The sequence below is a fragment of the Oncorhynchus clarkii genome, chromosome 24 (genome assembly GCF_045791955.1).
Source record: "Oncorhynchus clarkii lewisi isolate Uvic-CL-2024 chromosome 24, UVic_Ocla_1.0, whole genome shotgun sequence".
NCBI classification, from domain to species: domain Eukaryota; kingdom Metazoa; phylum Chordata; class Actinopteri; order Salmoniformes; family Salmonidae; genus Oncorhynchus; species Oncorhynchus clarkii.
The window spans coordinates 43,770,052-43,791,733 of NC_092170.1; the positions used below are offsets into that span (position 1 = coordinate 43,770,052).

Below are 21,682 nucleotides of genomic sequence, written 5' to 3' on the forward strand. Positions count from 1 at the left end.
CCAAACTGTTGCCACAAAGTTGGAAGCACAGAATAGTCTAGAATGTCATTGTATGCTGGAGCATTTAGATTTCCCTTCACTGGAACTAAGGGGCCCGAACCATGAAAAACAGCCCCAGAACATTATTCCTCCTCCACCAAACTTTATATTTGTCACTATGTATCAGGGCAGGTAGCGTTCTCCCGGCATCTGCCAAACCCAGATTTGTCCATCAGGCTGCCAGATGGTGAAGCGTGATTCATCACTCCAGAGAATGCATTTCCACTGATCCAGAGTCCAATGGTGGTGAGATTTACACCACTCCAGCCGACGCTCAGCATTGCGTCATGACTTGGCCATGGAAACTCATTTCATGAAGCTCATGATGAGCACTTCTTGTGCTGACGTTGCTTCCAGAAGCAGTTTGGAACTCGGTGGTGAGTGTTGCAACTGAGGCCAGACGATTTTTACGACAGACGTTTCTACTTCACAATAACAGCACTTACCGCTGACCGGGGCAGCTCTAGCAGGCCAGAAATTTGAAGTACTGACTTGTTGGAAATCCTCTGACGGTGCCAAGTTGAAAGTCACTAATCTCTTCAGCAAGGCCATTCTACTGCCAATGTTTTCTCTATGGAGATTGCATGGCTGTGTGCTTGATTTTATACACCTGTTATCAACGGGTGTGGCTGAAATAGCCGAATCCACTAATTTGAAAGCGTGTCCACATACTTTTGTATATATAGTGTATCAGCCAGATCCTAACTGGGATTTCTAATTTGATGTTCCTTTTGATGGCGTAGAAGGCTCCTCTTGACTCTCAGATTGTTCACAGCCTTGTGGAAGTTACCTGTGGTGTTGATGTTTAGGCCGAGGTAGGTGTAATTATTTGTGTTGCTCTAGGGCAGGGGTGTCAAAGTCAAATGGACGGAGGGCCAAATAAAAAAATCAGCTACAAGACGAGGGCCGGACTGTTCGAATGTTCATTGAAAAATTTTTAAATGACGCATATAGTCTAGTGAACCTAATTGAACCTACTGAAAACCTAACAAATATATTACAATATGATCAGATAAATAAAGCAATATTTTCTTATGGCTCTGTCAGTAATCTTTAATTTTCAACAGACACAAAAGACAAATTTCCTTTATATAAATATCCCCATAACATGAACATTAAATGAAAGAAACCGGTATTCAAGGCACCATCAGTAGACTATATTTTCTATTTTAGCAAAAGTGGGCTAAATTTACTTCAAAGAAAAAACAATAATAGCAATTTTCTATCATCCACTCAACTGAAATATTTTTAAAATATAATTGGATTGAAATACAAAAAAATAAAGTGCAAAAATCTATTAATCAAAAACAACACTTTGTTTAAGGAGAAGTAACATGCAGTGAAAACAAATATTAAATTTTAACTTTTAAACTTGAACTGAGTAAAAACTCTAAATATGTGATTGCACAGTAATGTTCACTTGTTTGAGGTTGAGGGTGATACTTGGTGGTGTCCCATCTTTTCCACAAGTTCATCAATGTTCGGGGTAAGGCTCTGAGCTGAAGAAATCCTCAGAATTGAGTGGAGGTGTTCAGCAGTAAGTCGACTTCTGTGTGATGTTTTGTTCAGGTTCATCAAAGAAAACAGTTGTTCACACAGGTATGTGCTGCCAAACATAGACAACGTTTGAGCAGCCTGGATGCGCAGCTGGGGCATTGTGCCGGGGAGGAAACGGGCGAACTCCGCAGCACCCACTGCCGCATATTTTGCCCTCAGTGCATCATTGCATTGGAGGTCAATCAACTCCATTTGGAGGTTTGGTGGTGAGCTTTCCACGTCAACAGCAAATGGGTTACCGAGCAGTTCCAACCTGCTTTTTTGTGCTTCAAAGTCAGCAAATCGGCGTCGAAAGTCAGCGGCAAGCATACCTATTTTATCAGCCAACTGTGTGCTCGGGAACGCACTGGTAGAGAGCTTCTCTTTCATGGTCTTTCAGCTGGGAAAGTGGCTCAAATTTTCTTTCCGCATCTGCGTCTCCCACAGAGTCAGTTTGGTTTTAAATGCCTTCACTGTACTGTACATATCAGAGATGACACGATCCCGACCCTGCAGCTGCAAGTTTATTGCATTCAGATGACTCGTAATGTCACACAGAAAAGCCATTTCACACAGAAACATTTCGTCTCGGAGTTGTGTTGTGTCTTTCCCTTTGCTGTCCAAGAACAGACAAATCTCCTCACGAAGCTCGAAACATCTTTGAAGCACCTTTCCCTGGCTTAGCCATCGCACCTCTGTGTGATAAGGCAAATCACCATGCTCCGTTTCTAACTCCGTCAGAAATGCCTTGAACTGGCGGTGATTCAAACCTTTGGCTCTGATAAAGTTAACTGTGCGCGTGATGATGCTCATTACATGCTCCATTTTCAAGGCTTTACCGCACAACGCTTCCTGGTGTATGATACAATGATAAGCTGTCAGCTCACCTGTCGCGTTTTCCTCTTGCATCTTTTCCCGTATCTTCGCCACCAGTCCGCTCCTGTGTCCACACATCGCAGGTGCTCCGTCGGTTGTCAAACCCACGAGTTTTTCCCAAGGCAGCTCCATCTCATTTACACATCTTGACACCTCTTCATACAAATCATGCCCCGTAGTTGTGCCATGCATAGGACGTAAAGCCAAAAACTCCTCTGTCACGCTTAGGTTGGAGTCCACTCCGCGGATGAAAATTGACAACTGGGCAATGTCAGAAATGTCGGTGCTCTCATCCACAGCCAAGGAATATGCAATAAAATCTTTTCCCTTTTTCACAAGCTGCTCTTTTAGATTGATGGACAACTGGTCTACTCTCTCGGCAATGGTGTTTCTGCTCAGACTCACATTTAAAAAGAGTTGCCTTTTTTCTGGGCAAACTTCGTCACAAACTTTAATCATGCAGTTTTTGATGAAATCCCCCTCCGTAAATGGCCGGGCTGATTTAGCGATCTCTTCTGCCAAAATAAAACTGGCCTTGACAGTTGCGTCCGCGTGTGTGTCCGCGTGTTTCGTTTCATAATGTCGTCTCAGATTATACTCTTTCAGTACCGCCACACTTTCTCCACACAGAAGACACACAGGTTTTCCAGCTACCTTCGTGAACATATACTCCGACTCCCACCTTGTTTGAAACCCCCGGTTCTCAGTATCCACCTTCCGTTTTGCCATTTTTGATGGGTATCTGAAAGTTAATTTTACTGTGATGCTGACGACTGCTGTGCCAATAAATATTGAAATGAAGCAGCCTACTGCTCGGTGCGTCACCTTTGCATTGTGGGAAATGTAGTATTGGTGCGTGTAAAAGATCTGCGGGCTGCCGGCTTGCTGCGGGCCGGTTCTAATAATAAATCAAGATCATCCCAGGGGCCGTAAAAAACCTTCTTGCGGGCCGGATGTGGCCCGCGGGCCTTGACTCTGACATATGTGCTCTAGGGCAACATTGTCTAGATGGAATTTGTGTTTGTGGTCCTGGTATCTGGACCTTACTGTCAGGGCCCAGGTCTGATGGAATCTATACAGAAGATCTAGGTGCTGCTGTAGGCCCTCCTTAGTTGGGGACAGAAACACCAGATCATCAGCAAACAGTAGACATTTGACTTCATTCAGATTCTAGTAGGGTGAGGCCGGGTGCTGCAGATTGTTCTAGTGCCCGTGTCAATTAGTTGATATATATGTTGAAGAGGGTGGGGCTTAAGCTGCATCCCTGACACATCCCCCGGCCCTGAGGGAATACGTCTGTGTTTATCGCCAATTTTAACACTTTGACCCCCCCCCCAAAAAACTGCTTTCCATCAGTTTATACAGCAGACCCTCATGCCTAATTGAGTCAATAGCTTTTTTTTAAATCAACAATGCATGAGAATACTTTGGTTTGTTTAGGATTTTAAATTTTTTTTTTTATTAAGGTTTGCCAGGTGAATACATGGTCTGTGATACGGTATTCTGGTAAGAAGCCAATTTGACATTTTGTTTTCACTGAGGAAATGTTGGAGTTCGCTGTTGATGATACTGCAGAGGCTATCCCTGAGGTTGTTGTTGACACAGACTCCACAGTTCATTCAACGGAATTGGAGAATCCATTGCGTTCTGGTAGTCTTTAATAGTTGATTCTAAGTTTAGTAAATTATCATGTATAATATATTTTAGCTCTAGGTTCTTCGTTATAGGGCCGAAAAGGTTGGAGAAGTGGTTTATCCCATACATACATCTCCATTTTGTATTAGATAACTCTTTGTGTTGTTTATTCAGTGTTTCACAGAAGTGACTTGATACTCTGGAATCTTCCATCGCTCTAGCTAGGTTTCCACGGCAACAGATTTCCATGCAAATATTCTAAAATCTGGATAAAGACTATGTGCATTTCTCCACCGCTGGTGTTTCCGGCTGTTCCCACCAAACTGACTTGTTGCGTGATGGAAGAAGTGCACAAAATGTACCTTTCCGTTTAAGTTTTCATTTACCGAATAAAAATCGAAAATTCGATGTGTTTCCATCTCATTTTAAACCTTACCGGTAGTTTAGACACACAAACTGTTGCGCTAAATATGAAATGTGCCTCCTCTGGTCTTGGCCCGTGCGCTCTTTCCAACAGATACAGTGCAGGTTGTCTTAGTCTACATGATAATGACATTATTATGGATAAAAGAGAGAATATTTGTATTAGTCAAACAGCAGCCAAGCATCGATCATCGTGTCACCAGAATAAGACCCTAGATATTTATAAAAGGAGCATCCAGCTCATCACCTTTCACCACCCTGTGAAATTCACGATCATTATAAATAATCTGTAGCCTAATAAACTACCTGGTTTCCCGAGTGGTAGTGGGAGGACCAAACAGCATATTATCGTGTGATTTCAAGTTTACTTCAATATGCTGGTTTTTATATCAATATCTGTGCATAAAGGTATTTCCACAGCCATTTCAGACTCAATAAGATCCTTACCATGTCGAACGAAAAAATTATCTGTAGGCATGTATAAAATTGTACCCGAAACTTCCTGTCTCCATCACAGCTGTCGTGACTTATTTATTTTAATGGGTATGACTTTACTCACATAAACTCTGTGAATGGAAACGTGGTTATTGAGCTGTTTTCCGACATGCTGATCCTTCCATTTGTCGCCGTGTGTTTCTGCACTGATTCCCCATAGGAGTGGTTATTGAGCTGTTTTCCGACATGCTGATCCTTCCATTTGTCGCAGTGTGTTTCTGCACTGATTCCCCATAGGAGTGGTTATTGAGCTGTTTTCCGACATGCTGATCCTTCCATTTGTCGCCGTTGTCGCCGTGTGTTTCTGCACTGATTCCCCATAGGAGTGGTTATTGAGCTGTTTTTTGTCCGACATGCTGATCCTTCCATTTGTCGCCGTGTGTTTCTGCACTGATTCCCCATAGGAGTGGTTATTGAGCTGTTTTCCGACATGCTGATCCTTCCATTTGTCGCCGTGTGTTTCTGCACTGATTCCCCATAGGAGTGGTTATTGAGCTGTTTTCCGACATGCTGATCCTTCCATTTGTCGCCGTGTGTTTCTGCACTGTGTGTTTCTGCACTGATTCCCCATAGGAGTGGTTATTGAGCTGTTTTCCGACATGCTGATCCTTCCATTTGTCGCCGTGTGTTTCTGCACTGATTCCCCATAGGAGTGGTTATTGAGCTGTTTTCCGACATGCTGATCCTTCCATTTGTCGCCGTGTGTTTCTGCACTGATTCCCCATAGGAGTGGTTATTGAGCTGTTTTCCGACATGCTGATCCTTCCATTTGTCGCAGTGTGTTTCTGCACTGATTCCCCATAGGAGTGGTTATTGAGCTGTTTTCCGACATGCTGATCCTTCCATTTGTCGCCGTGTGTTTCTGCACTGATTCCCCATAGGAGTGGTTATTGAGCTGTTTTCCGACATGCTGATCCTTCCATTTGTCGCCGTGTGTTTCTGCACTGATTCCCCATAGGAGTGGTTATTGAGCTGTTTTCCGACATGCTGATCCTTCCATTTGTCGCCGTGTGTTTCTGCACTGATTCCCCATAGGAGTGGTTATTGAGCTGTTTTCCGACATGCTGATCCTTCCATTTGTCGCAGTGTGTTTCTGCACTGATTCCCCATAGGAGTGGTTATTGAGCTGTTTTCCGACATGCTGATCCTTCCATTTGTCGCCGTGTGTTTCTGCACTGATTCCCCATAGGAGTGGTTATTGAGCTGTTTTCCGACATGCTGATCCTTCCATTTGTCGCCGTGTGTTTCTGCACTGATTCCCTATAGGAGTGGTTATTGAGCTGTTTTCCGACATGCTGATCCTTCCATTTGTCGCCGTGTGTTTCTGCACTGATTCCCCATAGGAGTGGTTATTGAGCTGTTTTCCGACATGCTGATCCTTCCATTTGTCGCCGTGTGTTTCTGCACTGATTCCCTATAGGAGTGGTTATTGAGCTGTTTTCCGACATGCTGATCCTTCCATTTGTCGCCGTGTGTTTCTGCACTGATTCCCCATAGGAGTGGTTATTGAGCTGTTTTCCGACATGCTGATCCTTCCATTTGTCGCCGTGTGTTTCTGCACTGATTCCCTATAGGAGTGGTTATTGAGCTGTTTTCCGACATGCTGATCCTTCCATTTGTCGCCGTGTGTTTCTGCACTGATTCCCCATAGGAGTGGTTATTGAGCTGTTTTCCGACATGCTGATCCTTCCATTTGTCGCCGTGTGTTTCTGCACTGATTCCCCATAGGAGTGGTTATTGAGCTGTTTTCCGACATGCTGATCCTTCCATTTGTCGCCGTGTGTTTCTGCACTGATTCCCTATAGGAGTGGTTATTGAGCTGTTTTCCGACATGCTGATCCTTCCATTTGTCGCCGTGTGTTTCTGCACTGATTCCCCATAGGAGTGGTTATTGAGCTGTTTTCCGACATGCTGATCCTTCCACTTGTCGCCGTGTGTTTCTGCACTGATTCCCCATAGGAGTGGTTATTGAGCTGTTTTCCGACATGCTGATCCTTCCATTTGTCGCCGTGTGTTTCTGCACTGATTCCCCATAGGAGTGGTTATTGAGCTGTTTTCCGACATGCTGATCCTTCCATTTGTCGCCGTGTGTTTCTGCACTGATTCCCCATAGGAGTGGTTATTGAGCTGTTTTCCGACATGCTGATCCTTCCATTTGTCGCCGTGTGTTTCTGCACTGATTCCCCATAGGAGTGGTTATTGAGCTGTTTTCCGACATGCTGATCCTTCCATTTGTCGCCGTGTGTTTCTGCACTGATTCCCCATAGGAGTGGTTATTGAGCTGTTTTCCGACATGCTGATCCTTCCATTTGTCGCCGTGTGTTTCTGCACTGATTCCCCATAGGAGTGGTTATTGAGCTGTTTTCCGACATGCTGATCCTTCCATTTGTCGCCGTGTGTTTCTGCACTGATTCCCCATAGGAGTGGTTATTGAGCTGTTTTCCGACATGCTGATCCTTCCATTTGTCGCCGTGTGTTTCTGCACTGATTCCCCATAGGAGTGGTTATTGAGCTGTTTTCCGACATGCTGATCCTTCCACTTGTCGCCGTGTGTTTCTGCACTGATTCCCCATAGGAGTGGTTATTGAGCTGTTTTCCGACATGCTGATCCTTCCATTTGTCGCCGTGTGTTTCTGCACTGATTCCCCATAGGAGTGGTTATTGAGCTGTTTTCCGACATGCTGATCCTTCCATTTGTCGCCGTGTGTTTCTGCACTGATTCCCCATAGGAGTGGTTATTGAGCTGTTTTCCGACATGCTGATCCTTCCATTTGTCGCCGTGTGTTTCTGCACTGATTCCCCATAGGAGTGGTTATTGAGCTGTTTTCCGACATGCTGATCCTTCCATTTGTCGCCGTGTGTTTCTGCACTGATTCCCCATAGGAGTGGTTATTGAGCTGTTTTCCGACATGCTGATCCTTCCATTTGTCGCCGTGTGTTTCTGCACTGATTCCCCATAGGAGTGGTTATTGAGCTGTTTTCCGACATGCTGATCCTTCCATTTGTCGCCGTGTGTTTCTGCACTGATTCCCCATAGTAAAGGCCTTCTGGTTTTCTGGTTTTCTGGGTCTGTGTTTTTGGTTGGATATTTTTCTCAATGTTTTTCTTATCTTTTATCGCTCTTCATCAAACCATTTCTCATTGCTACTAATTTTCTTATTTAAAGTAAAATAAAAATACATTTAAAAAGTGCTATGTTAAATATACTTTTCAGGCTTTCTACTGCTAAGTTTACGCCGTCGCTATTGCAGGGAAACATTTTGGCCAGGAAGTTCTGTCTCTCGTCCACAGATGAGTTCACATCTATCGATGTGTGGCGGATCGGATCTTTATTCTCTCACTGTAGCTCTTACCAGCAGAGGGGGAGAGAATGGAAGAGAGAGATGAACAGGAGGTGATATCTGATCTGACCACATACAGTTACATTACAGCACCATTCATACCTATCAGATGTGGTGCTTCTCTAGGAGCCTACAGCACCATTTGGTAGGTGACTCCTGTAATAACTTGCTCAGAGCAGACTGGTGATTAACAAGGCAGACTGTGTCTGTGCATGTAGAGAGTGTGTGTGTGTGTGTGTGTGTGTGTGTGTGTGCGTGTGTGTGTGTGTGGTCGCTCCAACATTCTCCAACAGCGTTCCATTGTGCGAACAATTGATAATCATTCACTCATTTAACGTTCCCTTGAGAACAAACACATCCTCTCGGAAAAACTGATGTCTTACTCATTTCAATGTAAGGAAATGAGGTAGGCTACTAATGTAGTAGAGCTGGGTGTGAGTGGACACACGGCTGTGTGTGTGTGTGTGTGTGTGTGTGTGTGTTAGTGTGTGTTAGTGTGTTAGTGTGTTAGTGTTTCCACTGCAAGGGAACACCATGTTTTTCCAGACATGCTCTTACAATTGAATTTTTTATTTAACCTTTATTTAACTAGGCAAAACAACAACAAATAAGACAAATTCTTATTTACCATGATGGCCTACAGGGGCTGGGATAAAAATAAAAAAAACACACATCACGACAAGAGAGACAACACAACACGACATAAAGAGAGACCTAAGATGACAACATAGCATGGCATTAACACATGACAATAAGGCATGGTAGCAACACAGCATGGTAGCAACACAGCATGGTCGCAACACAGCATGGTCGCAACACAGCATGGTCGCAACACAGCATGGTCGCAACACAGCATGGTAGCAACACAGCATGGTAGCAACACAGCATGGTAGCAACACAGCATGGTCGCAACACAGCATGGTCGCAACACAGCATGGTCGCAACACAGCATGGTCGCAACACAGCATGGTAGCAACACAGCATGGTAGCAACACAGCATGGTCGCAACACAGCATGGTAGCAACACAGCATGGTAGCAACACAGCATGGTAGCAACACAGCATGGTAGCAACACAGCATGGTAGCAACACAGCATGGTAGCAACACAGCATGGTCGCAACACAGCATGGTCGCAACACAGCATGGTCGCAACACAGCATGGTAGCAACACAGCATGGTCGCAACACAGCATGGTCGCAACACAGCATGGTCGCAACACAGCATGGTCGCAACACAACATGACAACAAAATGGTCGCAACACAGCATGGTCGCAACACAGCATGGTCGCAACACAGCATGGTCGCAACACAGCATGGTCGCAACACAGCATGGTCGCAACACAGCATGGTCGCAACACAGCATGGTAGCAACACAGCATGGTAGCAACACAGCATGGTAGCAACACAACATGGTTGCAACACAACATGACAACAACATGGAAGCAGCACAACATGGTACAAACATTACTGGGCCCAGACAACAGCACAAAGGGTAAGAAGGTAGAGACAACAATATATCACACAACGCAGACACAACTGTCAGTAAGAGTGTCCATGATGGAGTCTTTGAATGAAGAGATTGAGATCAAACTGTCCAGTTTGAGTGTTTGTTGCAGCTCGTTCCAGACGCCAGCTGCAGTGAACTGAAAAGAGGAGCGACCCAGGGATGTGTGTGCTTTGGGAACCTTTAACAGAACATGACTGGCAGAACGGGTGTTGTATGTGGAGGATGAGGGCTGCAGTAGATATCTCAGACAGGGGGGAGTGAACGGGTGTTGTATGTGGAGGATGAGGGCTGCAGTAGATATCTCAGATAGGGGGGAGTGAACGGGTGTTGTATGTGGAGGATGAGGGCTGCAGTAGATATCTCAGATAGGGGGGAGTGAACGGGTGTTGTATGTGGAGGATGAGGGCTGCAGTAGATATCTCAGATAGGGGGGAGTGAACGGGTGTTGTATGTGGAGGATGAGGGCTGCAGTAGACATCTCAGATAGGGGGGAGTGAACGGGTGTTGTATGTGGAGGATGAGGGCTGCAGTAGACATCTCAGATAGGGGGGAGTGAACGGGTGTTGTATGTGGAGGATGAGGGCTGCAGTAGATATCTCAGATAGGGGGGAGTGAACGGGTGTTGTATGTGGAGGATGAGGGCTGCAGTAGACATCTCAGATAGGGGGGGAGTGAACAGGTGTTGTATGTGGAGGATGAGGGCTGCAGTAGATATCTCAGACTGGGGGGAGTGAGGCCTAAGGGTTTTATAAATAAGCATCAACCAGTGGGTCTTGCGACGGGTATACAGAGATGACCAGTTTACAGAGGAGTATGGAGTGCAGTGATGTGTCCTATAAGGAGCGTTGGTGGTAAATCTGATGGCCAAATGGTAAAGAACATCTAGCCGCGAGAGAGCACCCTTACCTGCTGATCTATAAATTATGTCTCTATAATCTAGCATGGGTAGGATGGTCATCTGAATCAGGGGTAGTTTTGCAGCTGGGGTGAAACTGGAGTGATTACGATAGAGGAAACAAAGTCTAGATTTAACCAAGTATAGATTTAACTTTAGCCTGCAGCTTGGATATGTGCTGAGAGAAGGACAGTGTACCATCTAGCCATACTCCCAAGTACTTGTATGAGTTGACTACCTCACGCTCTAAACTCTCAGAGGTAGTAATCACACCTGTGGGGAGAGGGGCATTCTTCTTACCAAACCACATGACCTTTGATTTGGAGGTGTTCAGAACAGGGTTAAGGGCAGAGAAAGCTTGTTGGACACTAAGAAAGCTTTGTTGTAGAGCATTTAACACAAATTCCGGGGAAGGGCCAGCTGAGTATAAGACTGTATCAACTGCATGTAAATGGATGAGAGAGCTTCCTGAGCTATGTTGTTGATGGAAATTAAGAAGAGCGTGGGGCCTAGGATCGAGCCTTAGGGTACTCCCTTGGTGACAGGCAGTGGCTGAGACAGCAGATGTTCTGACTTTATACAGTGCACTCTTTGAGAGAGGTAGTTAGCAAACCAGGCCAAAGACCCCTCAGAGACACCAATACTCCTTAGCCGGCCCACAAGAATGGAATGGTCTAGCGTATCAAAAGCTTTGGCCAAGTCAGTAAAAATAGAAGCACAACATTGCTTAGAATCAAGGGCAATGGTAACATCACTGAGGACCTTTAAGGTTGCAGTGACACATCCATAACCTGAGCAGAAACCAGATTGCATACCAGAGAGAATACTATAGACATCAAGAAAGCCAGTCAGTTGATTATTGACAAGTTTTTCCAACACTTTTGATAAACAGGGCAAAATAGAAATAGGCCTATAACAGTTAGGATCAGCTTGATCTTCCCCTTTATATACAGGATGAACCATGGCTGCCTTCCAAGCAATGGGAACCTCCGCAGAGAGGAGAGACAGGTTAAAAAGGTCAGAGAAAGACTTGGCGATGACAGGAGCAGCAACCTTAAAGACGAAACAGTCTAAACCATCTGACCCAGATGTGTTTTTGGGGGTCAAGTTTAATAAGGAGCTCCTTCAGCACCTTGGAATCAGTGACTGCCTGCAGGGAGAAACTTTGTAGCAGGGCAGGGGGAAAAGAGGGAGGAGCATCGGGGATTGTCACATTAGAAGGGGAAAAGAGGGAGGAGCATTGGGGATTGTCACATTAGAAGGGGAAAAGAGGGAGGAGCATCGGGGATTGTCACATTAGAAGGGGAAAAGAGGGAGGAGCATCGGGGATAGTCACATTAGAAGGGGAAAAGAGGGAGGAGCATCGGGGATTGTCACATTAGAAGGGGAAAAGAGGGAGGAGCATCGGGGATAGTCACATTAGAAGGGGTGGGAGATGAGGAAATGTTGGACAGGCAAGGAGGCATGACTGAGTCAAATAGGAATCCTGACTTAATGAAGTGGTGATTAAAGAGCTCAGCCATGTGCTTCTTGTCAGTAACAACCGCATCATCAACATTAAGGGACATGGGCAGCTATGAGGAGGAGGGTTTATTCTCCAGGTCTTTAACCGTTTTCCAGAACTTCTTGGGGTTAGACCCACAGAGAGACAACTGCTCCTAAAAGTAACTAACTTTGGCCTTCCGGATAGCCTGAGTGCACGTATTTCTCATTTGCCTGAATGAGAGCCAGTCATCCTGAGTATGTGTGTGCCGAGCCTTTCACCAAATGCAATTCTTGAGGTGGAGTAACTCTGCCAGATCACGGTCGAACCAGGGACTGAACCTGTTTTTAATTATATTTTTCTTTATGGGGCGTGTTTGTTAGTAAAACCACTGAAAATATCAAAAAAATAAGGTCCAAGTGTCTTCGACGGAGGGGATCACGCTGATTCTATACCATTTTACAGAAGCCAGGTCATGCTAATTCATTTTCTTTTAGCAAGCGTCTATGACAAATCAGGACAGGTCATTTCACTGAGCAGCCATTACAAGCACAGCTGTAAAACTGTGATTACTAAGGTCATTACAGAAAACACCAGATTTTTATTTGTGAGGATAACATCGAGGATGTTTGGGTTTTTGGAGTCATACCTTGTGGGATTGGTAATTATCTGAGAAAGATTTAGGGAGTCCCATTACCTTAGGACTTGGTCAGGTGGTTTAAGCATGTCCCAGTTTAGGTCACCTGGCAAGACAAATTCAGACTTTGTGTAAGGGGCCAGGAGAGAGCTTAGGGCAGGTAGGGTACAGGCCGGTGCTGATGGAGGACGATAACACCCAGCAACAGTCAACAAAGAGCTATTTGAAAGTTTAGTGCTTAAAACCAGCAAATCAAATTGTTTGGGGACAGACTTGGTGGAGACGACCGAGCACCGGAGGTGATCATTGGTAAAGATTGCCACTCCACCAACCTTTGGAAGATCAGTCTTCTCCAAAAAGGTTGTAACCAGAAAGGTTAACATCAGTATTCAAAACACTCTTCCTTAACCACGTCTCAGTAATGACCAACACATTTGGATTGGAGCTGTGAACCCACACTTTCAATTGATCCAGTTTAGGTAATACGCTTCTAGTGTTAACGTGCAGAAAACCCAGGCTTTTACGAGAGCAGAAATCAGTGAAGCAGATATCAGAGCACAAGTGAGAGTTGGGGCTAGCAACAGTAGATGGGCCAGGGAGTACATGCACATACTGTATCCAGATATCATCAACAGTAATACAATCAAGGCACGGCAGAGGACAGGGAGAGCTCCGCAGTGCTGATTTATAATATTTGAATGTGCATCAGACGGCAACAAGATCATATTGTACAGCAATTTCATCAGGTGACATGAATACAAAGCCGGCGAGAGGTGGTTAGAATAGGATGGGAGGGCAAAGAGTACGTGTGACCAATAGAGAGTCCCGAGTGTGGAAACAAACATAGTTAATCCCACGATTGGGTAAACAAGAAAGTGCATAGTCAACAAAGCATGCAGGAGTCATGAGGCAAATAGCACAAGAAAAAATATATAAGGACTTGGGGCCATTGTAAGTTCAGCGTCACTCGCCCCAAAAGTGCCTGTGTGCTGGAGGCAGGCGAAAGCTCGGGAGAGAGGGGATAATGTGGTGGGGGTACCTGTACCAGACAGGGGGAGACAGGCCAGGGCAGACTGGGAACAGAGAGGGGGGAGTGTGGTGGGGGTATCTGTACCAGACAGGGGGAGACAGGCCAGGGAGAGAGGGGAGTGTGGTGGGGGTACCTGTACCAGACAGGGGGAGTGTGGTGGGGGTACCTGTACCAGACAGGGGGAGTGTGGTGGGGGTACCTGTACCAGACAGGGGGAGTGTGGTGGGGGTACCTGTACCAGACAGGGGGAGACAGACCAGGGCAGATGGTGAACAGATCGCCAGGTGGAATCCAAGCAGCAGGCAACGGGACTAGGTGTCACACCCACTTGGGAGAAACCTTTATTTCTGGAGTCAGATTTCTTGTAGAAAATGGATGGTCTTTGAACAGACTCCCGCCGTTTGTTGGGCTCAAAGGCTATGACACCTCTCACTTCACACCTCAGGGCTAATTGAAGTTGTATCTGGTCTGTCTCAGTTCCAGGTTGGATGGTGTCCTCAGGTCTCTACTGTTTGTTTGCCAAAGCACCCTCTGTACAGCTTGAAAAATGGAATACTTGCAAGTAGTAATCCTTCCAGGTAATTTTGTCCAAAATTAGGCTGTAGATTTGGAGTTTTGAATCTGGAGTGAAGGTTATGCTGTGGAGGTTAGCGTCCTATATGTGTCCCTACCGGAAAAAAAATATATATAAAATAATAGACTGTAGTTGTCTGTAATTGTCTGTAGTTTCCAGACAATATACTGTAGTTTCCAGACAATATACTGTAGTTTCTAGATAATATACTGTAGTTTCTAGACAATATACTGTAGTTTCTAGATAATATACTATAGTTTCTAGATAATATACTGTAGTTTCCAGATAATATACTGTAGTTTCCAGACAATATACTGTAGTTTCCAGACAATATACTGTAGTTTCCAGATAATATACTGTAGTTTCCAGACAATATACTGTAGTTTCCAGACAATATACTGAAGTTTCCAGACAATATACTGTAGTTTCCAGATAATATACTGTAGTGGGCTAAATCTGACTCCACGTTCGTCGGGACAGACAGACAGGCACGCAGGCAGACAGGCACGCAGGCAGACAGGCACGCAGGCAGACAGACACGCAGACAGACAGACAGACAGACAGACAGACAGGCAGGCAGGCAGACAGACAGGCACGCAGACAGGCAGGCACGCAGGCAGGCACGCAGGCAGACAGGCAGGCAGACAGGCACGCAGGCAGGCAGTGTTCAGTAGGGTGTAATATGCATAATGTTGCAGACAGAATTGTATGCATAGACCTGAAATCCCACTGACCTATTGTTGAGTATCACAGCTGTTCTATGCTAGGTCCCTATACATCTAGCTGTGTGTTCTGTGTATGTAGAGTGTTCTGAGTCTCCTGTCACTACAAAATGGCACTAGAACATGTTGACAATTCATTGACGGTTTTCTTCTGCAGCAGTGTGTTCGTGTCTTTCTAGAGACATGTTTAGAATTTACGTTTCATTGCTGGTTTTCTTTTTTTCCACAGAAGTCTTTTGAAGGAGTCAGAGGGGTGACTGCGTAGGAGAGGGAAGACCTCAGACCAGAGCTTTAACGACATAAAACAGACCGTACAGTAACATCCAGTACCATCCTCGAAGAGGCCCGGCTGAAGAAGAGGTCTCAGAGGAGAAGAGTTCCCATTAAAACACAGGAAACACCTGAAAACGCTCCCAGGCTCCCACACACACACTCACAGGTAGTTTACGGAACTCCCAAGCTCCCTCACATTCCTCAAAGGTAGATCATTTCCTCTTGAAGGACAACAATCAACCAATCAGCCAATCAGGATGTCTCGTTGGGGCCGTAAGGATGTGAAGAAGACTCCTGAGGTGATCAGGACGGTAACAGAGGGGCTGAAGTCTCTGTACCGTCAGAAGCTCCTCCCCCTGGAGCAGTACTACGGTTTCCATGACTTCCACTCCCCCTCTCTGGAGGACGCAGACTTTGACAACAAACCCATGGTGCTGGTGGTGGGGCAGTACTCCACTGGCAAGACTACGTTCATCAAGTAAGATATTATACACAGTAAGATATTATACACAGTAAGATATTATAAACCCATGGTGCTGGTGGTGGGGCAGTACTCCACTGGCAAGACTACGTTCATCAAGTAAGATAATATACACAGTAAGATATTATAAACCCATGGTGCTGGTGGTGGGGCAGTACTCCACTGGCAAGACTACGTTCATCAAGTAAGATAATATACACAGTAAGATATTATACACAGTAAGATATTATAAACCCATGGTGCTGGTGGTGGGGCAGTACTCCACTGGCAAGACTACGTTCATCAAGTAAGATAATATACACAGTAAGATATTATAAACCCATGGTGCTGGTGGTGGGGCAGTACTCCACTGGCAAGACTACGTTCATCAAGTAAGATAATATACACAGTAAGATATTATACACAGTAAGATATTATAAACCCATGGTGCTGGTGGTGGGGCAGTACTCCACTGGCAAGACTACGTTCATCAAGTAAGATATTATACACAGTAAGATATTATACACAGTAAGATAATATACACAGTAAGATATTATACACAGTAAGATATTATACACAGTAAGATAATATACACAGTAAGATATTATACACAGGAAGATATTATACACAGTAAGATATTATACACAGTAAGATATTATACACAGGAAGATATTATACACAGTAAGATATTATACACAGTAAGATATTATACACAGTAAGATATTATACACAGGAAGATATTATACACAGTAAGATATACACAGAGTAAGATATTATACACAGTAAGATAATATACAGAGTAAGATATTATACACAGTAAGATAATATACAGAGTAAGATATTATACACAGTAAGATATTATACACAGTAAGATATACACAGTAAGATATATTATACGCGGTAAGATATTATACGCGGTAAGATATTATACACGGTAAGATAATATACACAGTAAGATATACACAGTAAGATATACGCAGTAAGATATACACAGTAAGATATACACAGTAAGATATTATACACGGTAAGATATTATACGCGGTAAGATATTATACACTAATGTTTATATACAGTGCCTTCAGAGAGTATTCACACCCATTGACTTTATCCACATTTTGTTGTGTTACAGCCTGATTACATTGAGATTTATTTTGGCATTGGCCTACACACAATACCCTATAATGTTGAAGTGAAATTATGTTTTGTAGAATTGTTTTGTTTATTAATAATAAAAAAATGAAAAGCAGAAGGCATGTGTCCTGCCTAACTCAGTTGCCTGAGAGGAAGGACATCGCTCAGGGATTTCACCATGAGGCCAATGGTGATTTTAAACCAGTTACATAGTTAAATGGCTGTAATAGGAGAACTGAGGATGGATCAACAACATGGTAGTTACTCCACAATACTAACCTAAATGACAGAGTGAAAAGAACGAAGCCTGTACAGAATACAAATATTCCAAAACATTCATCCTGTTTGCAAAAAGGCACTAACGTAAAACTGCAAAAAAGTGGCAATTTATGTCCTGAATACAAAGTGTTATGTTTGGGGCAAATCCAACACAACACATCACTGAGTACCAGTCTTCATATTTTCAAGCATGGTGGTGGCTGCATCATGTTATGGGTATGCTTGTCATTGGCAAGGACTAGGATAAAAATAAAATGAATAGTGCTATGTACAGGCAAAGTCCTAGAGCAAAACCTGGTTCAGTCTGCTTTCCAACAGACACTGGGAGATGAATTCACCTTTCAGCAGGACAATAACCTAAAACACAAGGCCAAATTACACTGGAGTTGATTACCAAGACGGCAGTGAATGTTCTGACGGGCCTAGTTACAGTTTTGACTTCAATCAGCATGAAAATGGCTGTCTAGCAATGATCAACAACCAACTTGACAGAGCTGTAAGAATTTTTTTAAAGAAAAATGTGCAAATATTGTACAGTCCAGGTGTGCAAAGCTCTTAGAGACTCACCCAGAAAGACTCACAGCTGTAATTGCTCTTAGAGACTTACCCAGAAAGACTCACAGCTGGAATCACTCTTAGAGACTTACCCAGAAAGACTCACAGCTGGAATCACTCTTAGAGATTTACCCAGAAAGACTCACAGCTGTAATCACTCTTAAAGACTTACCCAGAAAGACTCATAGCTGTAATCACTCTTAAAGACTTACCCAGAAAGACTCACAGCTGTAATCACTCTTAGAGACTTACCCAGAAAGACTCACAGCTGTAATCACTCTTAGAGACTTACCCAGAAAGACTCATAGCTGTAATCACTCTTAGAGACTTACCCAGAAAGACTCACAGCTGTAATCGCTCTTAGAGACTTACCCAGAAAGACTCACAGCTGTAATCACTCTTAGAGACTTACCCAGAAAGACTCACAGCTCTTAGAGACTTACCCAGAAAGACTCACAGCTCTTAGAGACTTACCCAGAAAGACTCTCAGCTCTTAGAGACTTACCCAGAAAGACTCACAGCTCTTAGAGACTTACCCAGAAAGACTCTCAACTCTTAGAGACTTACCCAGAAAGACTCACAGCTGGAATCACTCTTAGAGACTTACCCAGAAAGACTCACAGCTCTTAGAGACTTACCCAGAAAGACTCACAGCTCTTAGAGACTTACCCAGAAAGACTCACAGCTCTTAGAGACTTACCCAGAAAGACTCTCAGCTCTTAGAGACTTACCCAGAAAGACTCACAGCTGGAATCACTCTTAGAGACTTACCCAGAAAGACTCACAGCTCTTAGAGACTTACCCAGAAAGACTCACAGCTCTTAGAGACTTACCCAGAAAGACTCACAGCTCTTAGAGACTTACCCAGAAAGACTCTCAGCTCTTAGAGACTTACCCAGAAAGACTCTTAGCTGCAGTCGCTGCCAAAGGGGATTCTAACATGTATTTAATTATGTAAATAAAATATTGCTGTGTCTTCAATAAATTTGCAAAAAGGTATAAAAACATGTTTTTCACTTTATCATTCATTATGGGGTATTGTGTGTAGATGGGTGAGAAAGAAAATCAATTTGATCCGTTTTGAATTCAGGGCTGTAACACAACAAAATGTGGAATAAGTGAAAGGGGTATGAATACTTTGTGAAGGCCCAGTACAGACAGATTAACCTGTAGTCCATGGTGCTGGTGGTGGGGCAGTAGTCAACTGGCAAGATTACCAAGTAAGACTTTTTCCAGATTATACTGTAGGTAGGGACAGGAGTTGCTCCTGAACTACTCCAAACCAGCTTTTATAAACGATAGGAAGGGCCTCAGTCTCCTATGACTGACTCTAGCTACCTGGGCCCTACTGACGTAGTACTGCAGATGTAGTACTGCAGATGTAGTACTGCACATCATATCGTATGTTGTCCTGATTTACTGATCATATTCATTCTGACCTGGTGACCCTTTGTTGTGTGTAACAGGTATCTGACCTGGTGACCTGTTGTTGTGTGTAACAGGTATCTGACCTGGTGACCTGTTGTTGTGTGTAACAGGTATCTGACCTGGTGACCCTTTGTTGTGTGTAACAGGTATCTGTTGGAGCAGGATATCCCAGGAAGCAGGATAGGGCCAGAGCCTACCACCGACTGTTTCACAGCCATCATGCACGGTGAGGTAGAGGGGGTGATCCCGGGCAACGCTCTCATCGTTGACCCCAACAAACCTTTTCGCAAGCTCAACCCCTTCGGAAACACCTTCCTCAACAGGTGAGTACAGAGGCGGAATCCATAATGCACAACGTCGTGTTTTAGAATGTTCTAGAATGGCCTGTCTGAAGGGAGGGGGTTGGAGGAGGGGAGAGAAAGAAGTGTGTTCGTTTTTTTTTTTTTTGCTCTGTGGAATTTCAAGTGTCCGTGCCAAATTTCAGAGCTGGGAGGGACTTGCCTTATTTGTGGAAAAATGGAGAAAGGGAGTGATATCTCTGTAGAGAGGGAGAGGGTGGGGGGAGAGGTAGTGTACTCAGATATGAGCTGCTATGTGCTCCAGTTCAAAGGCATGGTTAGAGGGCCCCAAAGAGCCACAGCCATGCAGGACTAACTAACAGATGATGTCACAGACATGGCAGGACCAGGGTAAAGCAGAGCAGACTGGCTGGGCTGAATCACCCTGAGGTATTTTCCACTGCTCTGGTGTGTTTATCCTGTTGTCTGGGATACCCTTGTTCACGGGATTTCCTTCTATTGAGGCGAGCTGGCCTTACTGTTTATGGAACATGGTTTGCTGTAATACTGAAGCCACATCAACTGTAGGAGTCGAACACTACAATTATGGGTAGAAAAGATACAGTAGATGTAACCTTTAGGCACAGATCTGGGACCAGCCTACACTCCAAAAATCCTAAGCACAACCATCAGGCTAGATCTAGCTACCACAACGTTCTGACGCACAAATTACAAAGATCCAAGGAATGGTCTCTCTCTCTCTCGCGCTCTCTCTCTCTCTCTCTCTCGCTCTCTCTCGCTCTCTCTCTCTCTCTCTCTCTCTCTCTCTCTCTCTCTCTCGCGCTCTCTCTCTCTCTCTCTCTCGCTCTCTCTCGCTCTCTCTCTCTCTCTCTCTCTCTCTCGCTCTCTCTCTCTCTCTCTCTCTCTCTCTCTCTCTCTCTCTCTCTCTCGCTCTCTCTCGTGCTCTCTCTCTCTCTCTCTCTCTCTCTCTCTCTCTCTCTCTCTCTCTCTCTCTCTCTCTCTCTCTCTCTCTCTCTCTCTCTCTCTCTCTCTCTCTCTCTCTCTCTCTCTCTCTCTCTCTCTCTCTCGCTCTCTCTCGTGCTCTCTCTCTCTCGCGCTCCCTCTCTCTCTCGCTCGCTCACTCTCTCTCTCACTCTCTCGCTCTCTCTCTCTCTCACTCTCTCTCTCTCGCTCCCCCCCCCCCCCCCCCACCTTGGCGGGGTGTGTTTGCGTCGGTCCTTCCTGTCTGGTGAAGCCCTGGTTAAAGCCATCTGAATCAGGAAGTAGCGGTGTTGTTGTTAACGATCATTAGCAGGTCATATTGTTGAGGCTATGACACTGGAGACCGTTTTCCTTCAGGAAGCCCAGAGCATTGAGAGTCCTGCTTCAACACAATGGGTTCTGGGAAGGGAGTAGTCCGACACAGTAGCACAATGAGTCCCGCTCTCAACTCAGGATCTGGTTCCTAGATCGCCTTTAGCTGTTACCTTGACTGTGCAGAGAGATTAGTGCTTTCTTTTTTTAAATTATTATTATCATGGTTAAAGATTTCGGTTTTGATTATGTTTTTAGACGCATAATAAAGCTCCCCAGGCCCTCCTGGAGCCGGTAACACAGGTGAGGAGTCTGCTGAGCGATTAGTCCATTTTTATTGAGTAATAATAAATAAATCATTAAAAAAACATGAATTGCATTGTGGGTTAAATGTTGTAACACATAATAACACAATAAGTCCCATGATGGCAGTAACTGTCCATTATTGTTTATCATTTATCAACCATCATTTATTCACTCTACTTTAATAACACATTTCAGTTGTTGTGTATATTACACAAGTTTTGTGTAATATATATATATATATATATATATATATACACTGCTCAAAAAAATAAAGGGAACACATCCTAGATCTGAATGAATGAAAACCCAGGGCCAACCGCACCAGCATATGGTCTCACAAGGGGTCTGAGGATCTCATCTCGGTACCTAATGGCAGTCAGGCTACCTCTGGCGAGCACAGGGCTGTGCGGCCCCCCAAAGAAATGCCACCCCACACCATGACTGACCCACCGCCAAACCGGTCAG

General features: G+C 44.6%; 1 protein-coding gene across 1 annotated transcript in view; it reads left to right on the forward strand.

Annotated features, from left to right (window-relative positions):
* Window positions 1-21,682, forward strand: part of LOC139382395 (EH-domain containing 2b) — a 43,610-nt gene that overhangs the window by 7,335 nt on the left and 14,593 nt on the right. Inside the window, exons 2-3 of the mRNA XM_071126406.1 lie at window positions 15,423-15,944; window positions 19,466-19,642. Of these exons, the coding sequence (XP_070982507.1) occupies window positions 15,724-15,944; window positions 19,466-19,642 (398 nt within the window). The 5' untranslated portion in view covers window positions 15,423-15,723. The remainder of the gene's footprint in view (window positions 1-15,422; window positions 15,945-19,465; window positions 19,643-21,682) is intronic.